This window comes from Xyrauchen texanus, chromosome 6 (genome assembly GCF_025860055.1).
Source record: "Xyrauchen texanus isolate HMW12.3.18 chromosome 6, RBS_HiC_50CHRs, whole genome shotgun sequence".
Taxonomy (NCBI): domain Eukaryota; kingdom Metazoa; phylum Chordata; class Actinopteri; order Cypriniformes; family Catostomidae; genus Xyrauchen; species Xyrauchen texanus.
In genome coordinates this window covers 37,890,571-37,910,439 of record NC_068281.1, presented here as the reverse complement: position 1 = coordinate 37,910,439, position 19,869 = coordinate 37,890,571, and the positions used below count along the sequence as shown (strand labels likewise).

At 36.0% G+C, this 19,869-nt stretch overlaps 1 protein-coding gene across 3 annotated transcripts in view; it reads right to left on the bottom strand.

The window, feature by feature from the left end:
• Positions 1–19,869, bottom strand: part of LOC127645479 (cAMP-specific 3',5'-cyclic phosphodiesterase 4B-like) — a 71,072-nt gene that overhangs the window by 49,144 nt on the left and 2,059 nt on the right. Inside the window, exon 2 of one of the 3 annotated variants that reach the window (XM_052129109.1) lies at positions 4,841–4,968. In XM_052129109.1, the coding sequence (XP_051985069.1) occupies positions 4,841–4,882 (42 nt within the window). In that variant the 5' untranslated portion in view covers positions 4,883–4,968. Of the gene's footprint in view, positions 1–4,840; positions 5,233–19,869 lie in introns of those variants that run through there. The other 2 variants (XM_052129110.1, XM_052129113.1) reach the window with 2 other exon arrangements.

Below are 19,869 nucleotides of genomic sequence, written 5' to 3'. Positions count from 1 at the left end.
TCAAACTGTGAGGACAGAGCACAACAGGACATTAAAGATCTAAAGGCTGCTATACTCTGGAGGGAATGAAGAGAAGATGGCAGACAGACATTTTCACATCGGCAGAAATGAGAAGAAGGATCACACCGCTCACAGGCACTGATCTAATAAATAAATCATAGGGCTAGACGATATGGCAAACAAATAAATAATAAATGAATACAAATTCTATAGCTCTATTTCTCTCTAATATTTTATCTCGATATTTTCCAGCCTCTTGACTATATGAAGAAATTTAATATATATCTCATACATCTATTCAATATTAATAGTATTGATAATAAACAGAAATATTTGCCTACTTTTTTAAATTTTTAATAAAACATTTTAATATATGAATGACACACAGAGACTTCTGACTTTTTCTTTTGAGCGATGGCACATATTCATCTTTGAATCGATCTATTGAAACAGAAAGTTTGAACACGGAAATAAACTGAACTCAAAGTCAACTCTAAAGCCATTTTTACTACTGATGTTTAAACCAGGGCCAAAATTAAAACATCTACAGGTATCCACAACAGGTCTTGTGGGGTGTTCCCGGTATGCAGTGGTTAGTATCTACCAAAAGTGGTCCAATGAAGGACAACCGGTGAAGTGGCGACAGGGTCAAGTGCACCCAAGTCTCATTGATGCGCGTGGGGAGCGAAGGCTAGCCCGTCTGGTCAGATCCCACAGAAGAGCTACTGTACCACAAATTGGTGAAAAATGTAATGCTGGCCATGATAGAAAGGTGTCAGAACACACAGTGTATCGCAGCTTGCTGCGTAGCCACAGACAGGTCAAAGTGACCATGCTGACCCCTGTCCACCACCGAAAGCACCTACAATGGGCACGTGAGCATCAGAACTGGACCATGGAGCAATGGAAAAAGGTGGCCTGGTCTGTTGAATTATGATTTCTTTTAGATCATGTGGACGGCCGGGTGGTGTTTCTTTAAGGCCTCCAGTTTGCGAAAACAGCTAATGAACAACCAATAAAGCCCTATGGGAGCATGACCATCTGACAGAAACAGATACTCTCCTGTAGCAAAGGAAAACAGATGGGCAGCATGTCCACTATGTTCCCCCTGTGTTCCTGCATTCTGTGAGTCAGTCACACCATACTGTCCTCTGCTAGTTGTCAGAACTGTAAAACAAAACTGCAACAGACTTTGCCTCAACAAGTCACGAGTTTATATAATTCACTAAGAGAATATAATCAGTATTATTGCATATCATCTCAAATGTTGCAAGTGCCAAAGCCTGTCATCAAAATGCTTAATACAATCACATATTATCCGCCTAAATCAGAATTCTGTTCAGAAACGGAAAGCGAGTGTGTAATCACGTAATCGCATTGTCACTTGAAACACGCAAGAACTGATGCACGTGCTCGTCCTGGATGTCTCAAATGAGTGGAGAACATGAGATACATCTGTATCCATAGCAATGCGAATATGTCACATGAGAGACCACATGATCTCCACCCTCTCTTGAAGGCTAATGGAAGTGATGGTTTATAGTTATAAAGTACTTCAATATTTATATTTGTTGGCGCCAAAAGCAATCATATTGCTTTAGAAGAAATTCATTTAACAGCTGGTGTCGTATCGATGACGTTTATGCTGACTGTCTGTGATTTTCAACATACATTCACTTGCATTATAAGGACCTACTGAGCTGAGATATTTTTCTATTTTTCTTCAACTGTGTTCTGGTGAAGAAAGAAAGTCATACACATCTGGGATATCATGAGGGTAAAGTAAATAATTGAGTAAAGAGGTATTGAGTAAATAATGAGAGAATTTTCATTTTTGGGTGAACTATCCCTTTAAAAGAGTGGGAATCCCGGGTTCATCTACCTCATTAAAACCAGGAAGCCATTTGGAGGTTGCATTTTTCCCTCTAACATTAAATTTTTACTTTTTGGGTTGGGGGATACAGTTTATAAGATAAGCATTTCTCTTCACAGTGTTACAGGCTGTACAGTTGAAAACAACTTGCTTTCCATCTTTCTTTCAGCTCCCCTCTGTGGACTTTTACCCTGGAAAATGGAACTCACACATGCCCATAAGTCCAAAAGCACTTACTGCTTTGGCCACTGGGGGCATGTTTAGAATTTCAGTAAGCACAGAAAAGAGCCAGTGGCTTCAACATCCGTTTTTATTTCTATTTTGTGGCAATTTTCCCAGAAGTGACCATTTTGTTCTCTTAAACACATGGGAGGGAAATTATGCTTTATTCACAAAATGTTTTTGCAAAATTGCGATTTTTCGCATAAATTAAATTTGTAAATTGAATTGAAACATGAGTAAATGATTTTCATTTTTAGGAGGAACTATTCCTTTAAATGTTCTTTAGATTCTATAATAGTAGTACTGTAGGTGAGTTTGTGTACATTATTAGCTATATTTTGGAATCAATTTAGTCTCCAGAAGTAAGCAAAATTTGACTAAATGTTCCTTTGGGGACATTTGGAATTGTCTTGTTTGTAAAAACCAATGAATCCACCTTTTTCTTGAATGTGGAGGTGTTCCACGATTCACAACAGATGACTGTTTTCATTTTCCTGTCTCCAGTGTTTTCACTCACATCTACATAGAAAAAACCCAATAAAAACAAAACAAGTGGCTCCATAAGTCAAGAACTTCAGAGAGTCGCGATGAGCGTGTTTGACAGTGCCTCCCTTGTCAACATTTAAGGAGTGCGTGGATGACATGAAACTATGAACCGTGGTTAGTTACATTGATATCAACTGCTACTTCGAGTTATGATAGCCAACAGCTGCTGGTCAGCCTGAACTAATTTTAACTCCAACTAACATGTAAAATGGTTGTTTTCTTTTCTCTGTCTGGAACGCTCATATTGGTAGATTCTTATGGAGGCCAGAACCAGAAAACAGTCCAATTAGCCGCAACTAGAATCATAATGGTGCTGCCTAGTGGTTAGGCAGGACAACTCTGGAAATAGTAAATAGAAATGTTTTTCTATTAGGAGTGTTTGTGTAAAGAGTCAGATCAGTGTAAGCAGTCTTTCTACATCTACAGTACATCGTATTGAAAAAACTCAAACTCAGCTTCCATTCCTGCCAGAGAAAATCGAAGTAACTATTGCACAAGTAATCAGATGCTTTAGCTCTGGAAAGAGACCTTAATAAGGGTTCTGTTGCCATAGATTGTGCAGATTTTCACATGTGGACATTAATCATAGGAAAGAGAGGTGGCATTCAAGCATTCATTGAGTGCTGAGTATAAAAAAGTGAGAATAGCTCTTTGAGATAATCAATATCATCCTCATTACTTCAATTCACTGAGCATTTCTACTTCCAAATAGTCTACTGAAGTGAAGGCTTTGTTCCTCTAGAAATGGAAGTTGAGCGTAGTTCTCAGCTGGAAGACCAGCAGGTGTACATCATCACATCATTAGCTAGATAACTGCTAGCCAATCGCACGTAAGCCATTGCTTTATAAGTCCGCTCACAATCTATCACATTGCTGTTTCGGTGTGCTAACACTGCAACCTCCACCTCCCCACCACCACCAGTTGAGCCCTGTCCCACAGGGGGGTAGGCTCCTTGCCCCTGCCTCCTATCTCCGGCAGGACATGACGGTTCCGGGTACAACTCCCTCGGACTGCCGGACGGGGCCTACGCCAAAGAGAGAGACATCACCTCCCGTTTTACATCTATCAAATAAATGGCATCTCAAACTTCACTCAAGCCTGCATGTCTTCCCGATAGAAATACATTCCCTGATCAAGAGGTTAGCAGATGTTTTATGAGTTCTCCGGTAAGCGCATCACCAGCTGTGCAGGCAACGCGCAGCTATACGTGCACAGCCTCTGTCAGATTGCAAGGGTCTCGAGGCACGATTGTATGTATTTACACTTAGAAAAGGCAAGAATGAACAAATATTGATATATGCAATTAATTTCCCTTATCATGTAATTAGTTTTATTAAACATTGTAAATGACTGACATCCCTAATACCCTGTCTACACTGGGTGTGTCCATTGACACAACACGACATGACACAATGGTTTGAGGATGTCTACACTGGTTGCGTTGACACAAACATTTTAAACCGTTTATTTGTGTTGTTGCCAGTATTAGTGAGCCGGCACGAGTAGCACAAAATGGAACTGGACATCTGTTTACTGTCGACGTAATGCGCTGCAACGGATGCTTCCAGTGTAGACAGCATCATAGATTCAAAAGGGCGTAAAAGTACTTAACATGAAAATGACATGTTTCAGCTTTAAAAATTAAAGTTTAAATAATACAATTGATGAAAATAAGAATTTAAAGACCTAAAATCATTAAGCCAAATGTGGTTACAACCAACAGAGTTACAGTAACAGCATGAATGACACATGAAATAATGACTTTTTTTTCATCCTTCGTTCTGTTCTTCTTTCTTTCCTCTGTTAAGGTACAGTATTTCTGGTGCCTGCCAAATTTTCTCCCATCCCTCATAAAAAACTATTAATATTATGTGTATGCGTGTGGGTTTGTGTGGTTAATTAGTTGTTTATGTTCTTGTAGTTGCGCTTGTCCTGAGCTTGTTGACTGTTTCTGGTTTTCTCTCTCAAAATCTAAGAACATAACATGCACCTTTATAGCAGTTCAGAAATCCAGAAACAGAAAAGTCTGTTTCCCTTTTTGTTTTAAAGATGTGAAACAAATAAAGGTCATATAAGAAGCAAAACAAGCTGTAAAAATGTTTCTAAACATGACTTTCGTGGGTGTTGCAGAAAAAATAATCCATGCACTGCATTATCTTCTATTCACGTTTAAAGAGCAGAATAGTCAAATGTCTCACATCAATAGGTGTCACTGTCAAAACACTGTGGCTCTTCCTCATGATCCCAACTGACAGTTAAAGCTCTGAAGGTTCTTCAGCCTCCTGGGATTCTCCACCGGCATACAAATGGACTTCTGCTGTGTGAACTGTTGCCAAGAAAAAGAAAAATTAGCATAATCAATGCTTAATTCTTATCAAACCCTCCATTGTTCCAGTTATCACAAATTACAAGACACTACTTTTACCTTAATCTCCATTTATTTTGGTAAATAAAATGAAAAGGACTACGGTAAACCAAGGAAACATCAAATACTAAGTCATACCTCACAAGCATATTACTAAAATATTGTACTGCCATTATGCACATTGTAGAAATGACTTTGAGAGATCCTGATTCTTTGAACATTTTGCTAAAAGTCTTATGTAAATGATGACAGAATATAAATTTTTGAGTGAACTATTCCTTTAAATAATGCAACTGATGTAAAGTACATTTTAAGGACCTAAAACATTAAGCCTAAAGTGGCTACAACCATCCGAGTAAAGGTATTAACAGCATGAATAAGACACATTAATGCAAAATACTGACATTTTGTAAAAGTGAGCCAAAAATGGCAATAGAATTGTTTAGGGACATCAGAGATATCAAAATTGGACTTTTATGATTTTTAGTCCATGTCTAATAGCTTTGAGGCACTATACTATATGCAAGTGTACTCCTATGAGTTGACGTAATTATCAATTAGGATATGTACAAATTAGTTTTAAAATCCTAAAAAATTCTCAATTTCAATTTCATTTCAATGTTTGATTTTCTGTTAAACTCCATCTTTTTATGAACGGCCCCAATTACCACTGGGCTCAAATAAATTCTAGTGTCATGTAGAACTTAGTCAATTATCCTACAAAGCTAACATAGTTTTTCTAGTTAGCATGATAGCCGATAAGCCTGCGGTGCCAATATTCCATTAAACACTTTCAATGGTTCAATTATCCTACAAAGCTAACATAGTTTTTCCAGTTAGCATGATAGCCAATTAGCCTGTAATGCAAACACACCATCATTAATTCCCCACGGTTCAATTATAATACAAAGCTAACATATTCAGCTTTGCACTGAATTATGTATTTTCTGTTTATCAAAGCACATTCGTTCAAGTTTTTGGCTGATTGTCAATTGTGAATCACAGTTTTCAAGTGTCACAACAGATCAGCATCAAGTAAATACTTTCTTATCCAAAAGTTGATACAAGGGTGAAGAATCACTTCCCATTTGTTGTTGACATCAAAGGCTGTCCATCCTGGCCAGATGGTCCTGGCTGACCAGACTCTAGCCAAATTAGGCACATGCAAACATTGACAGATTGTAAGACATACCCTCAGCCAAAACCCTGAACCAAATAACACAAGGTAAACGAAAATACAACCCAGACTACATTAAATATGGGTTCACTTGCAGTGACGATAAACATGGTTTGAGCTGACAACAATGTGTTTTGTGCAGTGAATTATTGGCAGTTAGAACATGAAACCACTGAAATTCAAGAGAAACCCCCCCAACAATGTGTTCTATTCAACCCAAGACAAAATATGGCATATTGTTGGGCAATTGCCATTCATGGTAATATGAATCAATTTCAATGTTTGATTTTAAGGACAATTTTGCTTACTATTTGGCAATTTTGCAAAAAAAAAAAAGTAAATGTCAGGTCACTGCTTAATGCACAGTGTAAAATCTGGTCAGTGAAGCAAAGCTGAGATCCATCAAGTTAGTAGGTTTCTCTACTAGGCTAACCCTTATATCAACTACATAATTTCCTATTTTCAAATGCAAAATTCAGGTGTTCATTATACTGCTGGTCTAAATCAATAATGATAAAACTGTTTGCCTTTTTCTTGCCTTTCCACCCAAATAAATTGTTACAACCTGAAATTTAAGGTTTGAAATTCACACTCTTAAGAAATCTAGTTTTTGTGCGCAAGGTGAAAAATTATTGCAAGACCTCTTGTGTAGAGCCTTGATGAGCCAATTTACATTCAGGTTCACACTTTCTTTTTCCAAGTTTTTCCTCATCTCTCTAATTTTGTGGAGGTACTCAATCTCTCGGACACATTTGCCAAAGATAAAAGATAATCACAACAGAACTTGGGGTGATGGATTATATTAGGTGCAAATTAATTTACATCTAGTTTATAACAGAGGCTAACAACTGCAATCATTTCAAGGTCTGGAAAGTTAAGCCGGTATGGTATTAACAATTAAATAACCAAATTTCTGCCATCACCGAATACTGAATACAAAGCCATCGAGGCATGTCTGTGTGTGCCATTCACAAGATTTACATGCGCAGTTTACATGTACAAAGTATCCTCAAAAGAACCCAGACTAATTTCACAGTGAAATCAGAAACAGTAGGTTGACTTTTCTTGAGCTAAACTCTGTCTGTGCTTACTGAAATTCAAAGTGCTGCCCTCTGTGGCTGAAGAGGTAAGTGTTTCTGACCATCAAGACACGTGCAAGTCCACAAAGGGGTGCCAAAAGCGAGTTGTAAAGCAAGTTGTGTAGATGATGTAATAGAGGAGAGGAGTGCATATGCCTATTTTATTAATTCTACCCCAAACCCCAACCCTAAACCTAACTGTCAGTTTAGTAATAATGTAATACAAGAGAGAAAAAGGAACCTCCGAGTCATGTTCGCCACTAATTATGTGAACATAAATTCTTCCTGGTTTAAACACAGGATGAGAACCCGTACTGCTGATGTAACACTTAAAAGAACGTAGACACTTGAACCGATGCAAAAGTGTCTGATGGAAGATGGCGCTTGTCAACAGAATGGGGCCAAAGTCAGGGTACTAGAACATTTGGAAGCAAAATCTCCCAGTGTGATCATGTTGAAAGAACCCACAGTATTACTTGTTATTAAATAACATTTTAAATTCAGGTTTACTGGCACATACTAGTAGATCATGCCAGGGTGTTGCTTTGTTGCTGCTAGAATATTCGGAGTGGGTATTAGCTTATTACATTGTGGTTGCTATGGTGTTCTGGATGGTTGCTATGGCGTTGCTAGGAGGTTGCTTACTGCCCCAAGTCAAACAAGCGCATCCCCAAGTCTTTGTGATACTGATTCCTAAATTAGCATGATCGCACGGGAAATCAGTGTATTAGTTCAGAATGTTTTATCACCCATATTCAAACTTGATGTGCCCAGATGTTTCTGAATATTGGACACACTGTACATTTCACATCACATCCATTCAAAGAAGCAAGTTCCAGCTTCGGCCACTGGGCAGTTTGCCCATTCGGAAAGCATAGGCTATACCAATTTTATGAAATACAGTGAGTAAAACCTTCAACCTCCTGCTGACAATTTTTGTCAAGCAAAAATTGTCAATTTTTGACAAGTTTTTTTTTTAAAATTTTTTCATGATCATGACCACTGGGGAACTTGATATGTTTTATGCATATTCCAATACCCTCACTCCAATGACCCCATTCTGCTGAGTTACTGTCATGCATCTCCCATCAGACATCTTTGCACCAATTCAAATGTGTTCACCTTTTCCTGTGACACTACTCATAGCTCATTGCGCGAGCACCCTTAGAGACACAAGTTCTGGTCCCATGGAAACCGGGTAGTAATCACACAAATAATGGTGAGTGTGATTCAGAGGTTGCATTTTCAATTGACCGTTAGGTTTATGGTTGGGGTTTGGGCATAGGGTGGAAACTTGAGCTCCCTCATGCCCAAACGTTCAACAAAAATTCCAGTTTTGGCCACTGGAGGCAGTTGTTCAAATTTCAGTAAGCACAGACTGATTTCAGCTGAAGAACTTTTGACATACTGTTGCCAAATTCACAGTGATTTCAGTTGGTTTTTGTCCAACAGGCAAAAGTCAGATTGTCAGATTGCTTAGAAAAGTAATAGCACACGCCTCTTCCACGAGCTACAGAACTTATGGTATCAATCATGTCCATATGAGTGTATATGAGTGACAACTGGCTAATAACAGAGGTTTTGAATTGTGAATTCCTAATGGATTGCAAGATTCACTGAACCCTACAAAATTGAAACGAAGTTCCAAAACAACAATAAGAGTCTGCCATGTAGCGTGACTCCTGTTACTATAGCAGCATGGCTCTTAACCTCATGCTAACATGTAATGACATGCCAACACTTAAGAGAACAATTAAGAAGCCAACACAGGTCACCATGCTCTGTTTTTCACATTAAGAATTACTCAAGGATTTCTTCTTCCAGCATAGTCAAAACTATTAGCCCGTTAAATGGGTTCCAGAGTGAAATTGGATGTGTTTAAAATGAAATACAATAAAAAAAATGAAGAATTGATATTGAAAGCTGCATTTTAACAGGATTTTTGGCTGTTACCAAATAGCAAGCATCACTTTTACTTTTGCTCTAGACCTTATTCACGCTAGCACCATCTTTTTAGAATGACAAGGAGGCTGTGAGGGATAAATGTACAATCTCTTCAATAGCACGAATGGAATAAAGATGTATAAAGCTCCTAGACCACATATGATTTTCTACAACTCATGTTATCTGGAGTTCTTTGTATACTGAATGTTCTTGGACAGATATTATATCAATGTTTTGACAGTGGAATGATCCAAAAACACTTTAAACTGCAGTACAGCCCGTTACATCTATCCCTCACATAGGGCTGGGCGATATGGCCAAAATTGTTATTACGATAATCGTTTTCATATTGTTCGATATCGATATTTATCCAGATATACATGTACACATTCCACTTTCTTTTATTTATTTAAAAGTTGACCGGAAGAAAAGAAGAAAAAAATTATTCTAAACAGTCAAAATAGTCTCTACAAAACTGCACAGAGGGTCCAGAAATGGCCAAAGCAGTGGAGTCTGCGGGATCTTTTACCAATGTTACTGTCTTTTACCATTTATCAATTGAAATTGAATGTTAAAAGATCATCTGATTGTTCTGAAGCATAGTGACAGCAGTCCAGTATTTGTTGGAATATTTTTACATTAAAATGAAATATTTTTTATATTTCTTTAGATTCAGATACCCAAGTATGGGGCATAGAAGACCTTGTGACTGTGGAATGATGCTGAATGTGGGTTCAGGGGTGTCCCGAGAGAAAATTTAGAATTTTTTTTTTTTTAAAAATGTAAAAAACATTTGTATATTTTCATTAAAGTGAGAGACTAGTCTACCAACTAGTAATTTTAGCCTTTCCTTATCCATTCCAGACATCTAATTAATTTAATTAGAACAGAAATTGATTTGTTTATTCAATTTGTTTATTATTAAAGGCTCGTAACATGCTGATTAATTAAGATACATTTAGAAGGGAAAAACGTTATGGTGTAAAAGGTGCTTTGAAACCACGTTAACTCATGCGGTGCTTCATGTCTACACACATGCAGGACAAAGAGGCAACGCGTGCGGAGCGGGACAGGGCAGAAATGATGCATTTTGTTGCTAGAGAACAATATTCAAGATTACAGCACAGAAAGATCAGAGCTGTTGTCCACATCACTGTTGTTCTGTCGTGCTCTTCACTAGAGACGATGAGAGGGTCATGAAGTCTTGCGGTGCGGATGGAATCAATCCGGTGTCCGACGTAACCTAATTGTTATCAAGGCTGATAGCATTAGCAAGTTCAACCAGTCTGACCCTACATTACCACTGGCGCGTTGTGAGTGAAGCTGAGAGCATTTCAATTAATTCCTATGATAGCCTCGCAAGGTATGTCGTAGGATTGGCAGCGGTACGAAGCAAGCTCTCTCCTAGTGCTGTAGGCGCCTTTGAGCGGATTTCGTCCGCACCAGTGGAAACGAAGCCTGAGAAAGCCGAACTGCTTGTGTTTTAGCGACAATATCGAAAATTCCTCAAAAGCTTATCGTGGATTTTCCTTATCGTGATATATATCGATATCGTTTTATCACCCAGCCCTACCCTCACACTACAAAGATGGTGTTAAAGTGAGCAAGGTCTATACTTAGGCTTAGGGATTTCAACAAACCCTTAACACCTCAATAAGTTGTTCTTTTGACTTGGGCCAGTAAGCAACTGCCTAACAACCACCAAGAACACCATATTGTAGCAACTAGAGCTGGGTATTCATACAGATTTCCAGATTTGACTTCGATTTACAAGCTCACGATTCATTTAGATTCCAATTCAATTTGATGTCGGTTCATTTGGGTATATTAATTTCAGTTATAATATCACTTTTTCTTACATATGAAAGAAATTGTCTCCCAGCTAATGCAGTTAATAATACAGGGGACCTTCTAACTATGTACATAATTTTACTAATTATTTGTATTTATTTTTCATCATATTGGTCACATTTTAGCTTTTTAAAAATGAACAAATCCATGTATTCATCAATATATATCCAATATATATTACATATGTCATTTTTGAACATATTTATTATTTATTATTTAATTGCATAATTTGTAATATTCACAGGTAGGCTATGTACATGTACATTGATTTGTTGAATGTGTATTTCTGAAAAGAGCATCTGTAAATGAGTACAACGAGAGAGGACTCGAATGGCTTTGCCTCATGATTAAAATTAAATGTTTATATTTTGTTGTTTTTTATCAACAACTGACTGTAACTTAGTTCCAACTAATATTCGCAAACAGCATCACACAGTTGTGTAATTGGCACTACAACTCTTTTCCTGTGGTTTGAAGCATAGTTCTTTATTAGTTAGATGTGTGGACATTGTGTGAATTCTGTCAAGACTTTGTTTGTGTTAACCCATAAGTTGCATTAATATGTTTTCGAAATGCATCTGTCTCATTAGGGTGCCTTCACACTAGAGTTAACGTTGCATCAGAGAACGCTGCTAATGCTAATGCGTCACTAATGCGACGGAAGGACGGAGAGGGAAAACACAAGGTTTTCCAACAGTTAAGCTTCGTCATGCATCCAAAAGTTGAAAACATTAAAATTTTTGGGGTAGGCATTCGTTGACCAATGGAAATTTTGGAGAGGCAGGACTAGGTCATTGTGGAGAGAGAGAGTATGGAGAAGATTTTAAATGTTTACTGGTACATTTTCATTAATATACATTTTAATTAGCCACCTCTGTCCATGACCGCCTCTTCCCTCTGTGGTACACACCTTCCAAATGGAGCTTTAGCACTCCCAACCATCAAATGCTCAATTTGAGCTATCCTTAGTATGTAAGAGCCCTTAAGCCTAAAGATTTTAAGAGAACCCAAGAGCAGTTTTATTAAATAACCCAAAACTCAAACATAAGAAACATAGACATGACTTGACTAAGACTTTCCGAAGTGGATGTTAAGTTTTGGTCTAACCAATGGGGTGATCGAATATTATTTAGTCATGGGACCAATAAGTCTGCTGGTGTGGCAATTTGTTTCAATAGGTTCCCAGGTGATATAATTACATGCAGGAAAGATAGCCAAGGTCATTGGCTGATGGTGGTTTTAAAAATGGATAGTCATTTTTTCATATTAACTAACGTGTATGGTCATAGAACTACTGCCCAAAATAAAAAAGTTTTTGAAGATATTACAAACACTTTATCAGAGCTAAAAATATTCTATCCAACAGACTTTATTCTAATGGGAGGTGACTGGAATGTGACACCCGATGAATGGGAAGATAGATGGCCCACTAAATTTGACAGCTACCACTTTAATCATGCAATTGGGGAATTTATGAATAAAAATCACCTGGTAGATATCTGGAGAAGTTTAAATTCAGGAGTAAAACAATACTCCTGGTTTAAACCTAATAACACCTGTAAATCCAGGATTGACTACTGGCTTGTTGATTACTCAGCTTAGAGAATTTGCCTCAGACATCTTGATTTCTAAAGCCCCATTAACAGATCATTGTACTGTAGAAATGAAATTAAATCCGGTTGATAGAATAAGGAAAAATAAAGGCTATTGGAAATTTAATACCGGTCTGTTAAAAAACAAAGAATATTGTAGAAAGATAAAAGAAATAATAATTGAAACTGAAAATAATGTGACCATAGACAGTTTTTGCAATAAATGGGAATTTATAAAATATAGAATTAGACAATGTTCCATAAAGTTTAGTAAGGAGTTTGCCATGGAAAAAAGAAGAGAAGAATGTAATCTGTTCCAGGAAATTAGTAAGTACTGTGATAAGGTAGAATTAAATAGTGAAGATAAAGAAAAACTATTGATATTGCAAACCAGACTAGATGATATGTATTGCAAAAGAGCTCAAGGTGCTTTTGTGAGATCTCGAGCAAAGTGGTTAGAAGAAGGAGAAAAGAACACCTCATATTTCTGCAATTTAGAGAAGAGAAGACAGGAAAATAAGGCAATATCAAGTTTACTGATAAATGGAGTAGAGTGTAAAGATAATAAAACTATTGAAAAGGAAGTTTTCACTTTTTATAATAATCTCTACACATCTGCATATTCTCAATTAGATTCCTCAACTTTTCTAAATAAAATTAAGGACTTCATACCCAAGATTGATGATTCGTTTAAAGAATTTTGTGAGTCAGATATAAAAATAGAAGAACTGGATGATATGAGCTTGAAATTGGCATTGAATAAATCCCCTGGTACCGACGGGCTCACAGTCGACTTCTATAGATTCTTTTGGAAAGATATCAGACAGGTGTTATTTAAGGCAATCCAAGAATGCATAGAGAAGAACGAATTAATGACAAGCATGAAGCAAGGTTTAATAATACTTATTCCTAAACATGGCAAAGATAAAAGATTGTTAGATAATCTAAGACCTATTACACTTCTTAATACCGATTCTAAATTATTATCTGGAATTATTGCAGCTAAAATGAAAAAAGGCCTACCCCAAATAATAAATGAAACTCAATCTGGCTTCCTTGCGGGAAGATCTATCCATAATAACATACGACTGGTACTAGACTTAATTGATTACAATCATGCATTTGTAGAACAGGGTTTCATTGTATTTTTAGATTTCTACAAAGCTTTTGATTCGGTAGAACATCCTTTCATATTAGAAGCATTAAATCATTTTGGTTTTGGACAAAAATTCTCAAATATAATTTAGCCTACTTTACAAGGATATTAACAGCTGTGTATCTCTGGAGCATGGCACATGCGCACGATTCTTAGTCAAGAGGGGTATTAGACAAGGCTGCAACAGTTCTCCTTTATTATTTATAATGGTCGCTGAACTATTGTCTATTATGATTAGAATTAAGAACTCTGATGGCTTTAACATTATGGGAAAACACATCATAATAAGTCAATTTGCTGACGACACAACTTTATTTCTAAAAGACGAAAGGCAAATTTCCACAGCGTTAGATTCAATAAGTCAATTCTCGAAAGCATCAGGTGTTAGATTAAACACTAATAAATGTGAAATTCTTGCTTTGCATGATCAACCAGCTCACTTAATTGAAAACATACAGGTTAAAACAGAAGTCAAATATTTGGGCATCACAGTCACCAGAAATAAAGAAATAAGGGAAAAAGAAAACATTCTTAGAAATATTAATAAATGTAAAGTAATATTGAATTCCTGGTTACAAATGGATATAACAATTTTCAGCAGGGTTTTACTATCCAAGATGGAGAGTATATCAAGAGCTATTTACCCTGCCTTTTCATTAGAAATTTCAGACAACATGATCAAATCATTAACCCTCTGGGGTCGGCAAACGCGCCAGCGCGTTTTGCTGTATTTTTTTCACATAGCAGTAACATAGACTTAAAATACTCCGTCATTTATGGTCATATAAATACAATCAATACATGATTATAAACTATAGAGGGTCTTCTTTTTTTGTGTACACTCATATTAACATCAAAACCTTGTGTTTTTTTTTAAATAAATAAAATTAAAAGGGTAAGCTTTCAGCAGTCTCTGTGTTCACGATCATATTTCAGAAACACGTCACTAAAATGAACTTAAACTCCACTGAATTCTTCTCACACAAACATGAAACATATGTCTAAAGAAAGCTTAAAATGTCTACTTTTAAATAAAACAATTCAAATTTAAAACAAATATTCTCCTGCAATGCAATCTGTTTGAAACAAAGCGATGTACAGTTTTTACCGGTCCATCTCATTATCTGTAATGTGATCCCACCCACCAGCAGAGCGCGCCATTCATACGCTAATGTGCTGAGGCGATCAAGGGAAAAGTGCACGCCCCGACTGCGGGATTTGATGTAAACAAACACAACTAAAGTTTTCTGCGTGCTTGTAACGATACACAGGCGATCAAACTCTTGGCTATTAAGGAAGAGTTAACATTTTTCTCAGACGAAGAGGTGGACATTTGTATTTTGAAGAGAGATTTGTTCCAGCAGAGGATACAATTTCAAACGAGTAAGTCATTTAGTTTTCATTAGCTGACATGCTATTTTATATAAACATGTACATATTTTACTAGTGGGACTGTTTCCAGACAGGATTCAAAGTTTGACAGTATTGACATGTCCTAATAGGCAAGTTTTAGTTACATGTAAATGTTGTTATTTACATTGTATGATGTATGATATAAATATGATATGTAATATGATATAAAAATAATATGAATGTTAGATTATATTTGAATGTGTTTATGCTGACTCGTTATCATCAACAAAGCTTGTGCTTGCAAATATCTGTTCAGGTTAAAATGCACTTTAAATATGCCCATATTAGAAAATCAGCATATTATCATATGTATTTTGGATCAAATAAATGCAGTCTTGGTGAGCAGAAGAGACTTCTTTTAATGGTAGTGTAGGTCTAAAATTAAGTAAAGTCTTTATGTAAAGAAAATATATAGTCAGATTACTTCTTTTAACTTAAAACTTGATTTTGATCATTAAGTCTCCTCACATTAATTCTCTCTCTGTCACATTCCTCATTGATAGGCCCAGAGGAGTGGTCTTTGTGTCCTCAGGTGTGAATCTCATCAATATTCATGATCGTTCACGCCTCCTCGCATATTACCATTCAGCTCTAAAATTGTCACACAAAAGTTAAATGACTATATTGTTTTGTATGAATGAGTGATCAGGATGATTTTCACATCATTTTGTAGCAAAACTCTAGGCTACAAGATCCAGTTCTCAAAAGTCAAATGTTTAGTATGTTTAGTATGTGTTATATGGCCTTATTTCAGTGACTTAAAATTTTAGTTTTTTCAAAAACCATGCATAAACATTATTTTCTCAAAAATACAAACCTGTACACACATGTTGCTCACATATTATTGTAGCCCAGTTTGTGCTGAATACAGTGTTATCAGACTTTAGCCATTAATATGTTTTTAAGCAACTGAAAAAAGCACAAATGTCAAGGCATGTCAAAACTTCTCCAGGGCCCAAAACACCCTCAGACCCCAGAGGTAAAAGATAAACTTCAACTTTATTTGGAAGGACAAATGCCATTACATCAGAAAAGCTGACATGATTAAGAGTATTGAAGAGGGGGGCATGAATGTCATAGATTTTTCTGTGATGAATGGTGTACTAAAACTGAAGTGGCTGAATTCCTTTGTTGGTCACAAACACTCCTTTTGGTTTAGCATACCGAATGCAATTTTTCAAAAGATGGGTGGCATTGATTTTCTATTGCGTTGTGATTATGATTTATACAAATTACCTGTAAAATTATCTGATTTCCATCAACAAGTTCTTGTGTACTGGAACCTAATTTTTAAACATAATTTTACACCACATAATTCACCCCTGTGGAACAACAGGTATATTTTGAGTAACAGAAAATCCTTGTTTCTAGGGACTTGGATGGAAAAAGGAATATGGGCAGTAACACATTTGATGGATCATTTTGGTAATTTGATGTACTACGGAGATTTTTGTGATAAATATAATTTCCAGTGCCCAATTAAAGAATACAATAAAGTGATAAAGTCCATTCCAGCACCCCTGAAAACGATGATGCAACAGTTTGTAATATACTCTAACACTCTACCAGAAATGAGACCACTTGGTATTGAAGGTATAAATTTAAATAGCAAACAGTTTACAAATAAGTTTATTAGAAATGTGTTATCCAAACAGTATTACCCGAGTCAACTGAAAAGAAAATATGTTCTTCGAGATTTCAGTGATGAAGAGGCAAAAAAAATAAGGAAGCGGTATTTCTCTTTTCCAATGTTTCCTAAGGCTAAAGAAGTGATATTTAAAATCTTGAATGACATTTATCCATCTAATGTTTTTTTACATGAGAGATTTAATTGGGAGAACAATTCTTGTGGATTTTGTGAGAAAGAAATCGAAACGGTAGAACATATTTTCTTTGATTGTGAATTTGTACACGAATTGTGGCTTTCATTTCAAAGTTGGATTCAATCTAAAGGTATATCGCTACATCCTTTAAATGTGATCTCAATTAAAGTTGGAGTGTTTGTAAATGATAAGAACTTAGAATTTTTGATTAATAACCTGATTGTTTTAGGTAAACACTTTATCCACAGATGTAAATATTTAAAGATTAAACCCCATTTCAACAGTTGGAAGAATGATCTGAAGTTATTTGCAAAATCTCTTCAATGGATGACAGACAGAAATGCCATTAAACTTTTTTCTGCCTTGAACATATTTTTGTTACTAGATTAAGATCCTCACTCTTAATTTTTTTTTTTTTTTTTTTATCTATTTATTTCATTGTGTGTGGTTTGTTTTTACATATGCTGTATCAACACGGAAAACATATGGATGATTATTGAATTGTGCCATACATTTTTGTATTTGATTTCTGTTTAATAAAAAAAAAACTCTCAAAAAAAAAAACTTGACTAAGACTAAACTGTGACGTGACGTGACGTGACGTGACGTGCCGTGCCGTGCCTTCAACTTTACAATGAACAATACTCGACCAAGGACAAATGCAAACATGCCAGCTTAAATACACACACCGGAAACAAGATAATAAGACAACCAATGAAAAGACTGAACTAATAAACATGATAACAAGACTAATTATACAACAACCAATAAGAACAAGACACATAAAACATGAGGGATACAGGAAACCACATGACTAAGGCTAGGAAGTATACTAATTTCAAAATAAAAGACATTGATTCTTGTTGTTCTAATAGCCATATAAGAATTACAAGAAATCAATACATGAACAAAAACACACTTAGACGTGACAGGCATACTACCCATACTACTCTTACTTCTGCCATATCTCTCTATGGCAGAAATGGTAAGAGTAGTAATAGCAGTACGCCATTTCAAATTCAGCCATAGTCTTTTCCTTTGCTTTATCCCACCTTTTTTTCTTTCTCCTCCCTGTCCAATAGTTGCCGATATGTATGAAGAATGCGAATTGGCAAAAAAAGAAGTAGTAGAACTCAATTCTCTCATGAATGTGCATGGGGGGCTGGTGAAAGTGTAGATTTATAGCAAAAAGGACTTAAATATTGATCTGTTTCTCAACCACACCTATCATATTGCTTCTGAAGACATGGATTTAACAACTGGAGTTGTATGAATTTTATTCTGCCTTTATGTGCTTTTGGACCTTCAAAGTTCTAGCCACTATTCACTTGCATTGTATGGACCTACAAAATAGAGATATTCGTCAAAATAATCTTCGCTTGTGTTAAGCAGAAGAAAGAAAATCATGCACATCTGGAATGGCATGAGGGTACGTAAATGATGAGAGAATTTTCATTTTTGGGTGAACTATGACTTTAATTTATGTACATTTCTGAGCATTACATTTTTAGTTTTTCTCTATTTTATATGTATGCAGCTAATCTAGAAATGATTTGGCATGATTTGAGTATGTACGTACCCATATTTGTCATGCCAATAAAGTACATGAAAACCAATAAAAATCATTAAAAGTAGGGAAAATAGACTAAAACATGCCTATTTAATCCTAAAACTCTGAAAACAATGTAAATATTTAATATTACATCCAGCGATGTATCTAATTCGAGTTTTATCCTATGGGAAATGTCAATAAGATAAGTTGCTGTCTCTCATTGGCCTCCAGGTACACCATTTGCTCTTTGCAGTAAATAATCTCTCTAGACAACACCATGTCATGCTATGCAATGTGTACTCATTAATGTATGCACCAAAATGCTCAGTTTAATCATTTAACATCACTGTCTATGTGCCCTATAATGCATTGACTCACTGCAAAATCTCATTACAAAACAAACAGCCTCTGGGCTTGCCAATTCTCTATCTACATTAATTACTTTGATTTGTTCTCTGTCACAATTGAATCGTAAATTACATGAGAATGACATAATTACATGTAAGAAGAAAGCTCATCATGTAACACCTAGGAAAAGAATAGGCGTATGATAACTCATCAAGCCATTTCAGATATATGCTTTGTGAGTTATTTACATAAACATCAGACACTTAAATATCTCACATCTGCAGCCCAATTAAAATCTCCAGCTATTATTGGATTGGGCTGCACACAAATAGAGGGGTTCCTGTGTATTTGGTGAAATTGAAGGTAAAATGAACAACATTAATTCTTCATCTCCAGAGGAATTTTGCATCGATCGTTCCTGAAACAGACTGTACAAATAGGCCATCTGACCGGTACTTTTTTAATTAGTATGATGTTTTACAAGAATGGATCCAAATTATGTCCATGTAATGCTGTCCAGACAGTACAAGAACAAAATGTAAGCCAGACTAAGAGGAGGATAGAGAGATACAGAGAAGAGATGATATGAGGGGAGGGGAGAGCAGTGTTGTGAAATGTATTTAATTCATCCTATTAGATTTCTAGGTGCCACCGAACACTAGACCTGTTTCATGGGAAAAAAAAGGTCAATAGGCAATTCTAAAAGTCAACAGCAATTATTGTTCTGTGGCTTCATTCCCTGAATCTCTTGAGTTTTTCCAGAGAGCTAATAATCAAACATATTGAGCGTTCCCTATGTACTGTTTCTTTTAAAGTCAATTCAAAAGTCAAACTGTAAATAAATCACGTCATTGCTTGATTGCAAACCAACACGGGGAAACGGGACTGTATACAATATAATCCAAAAATTATAATAAAATACACAAA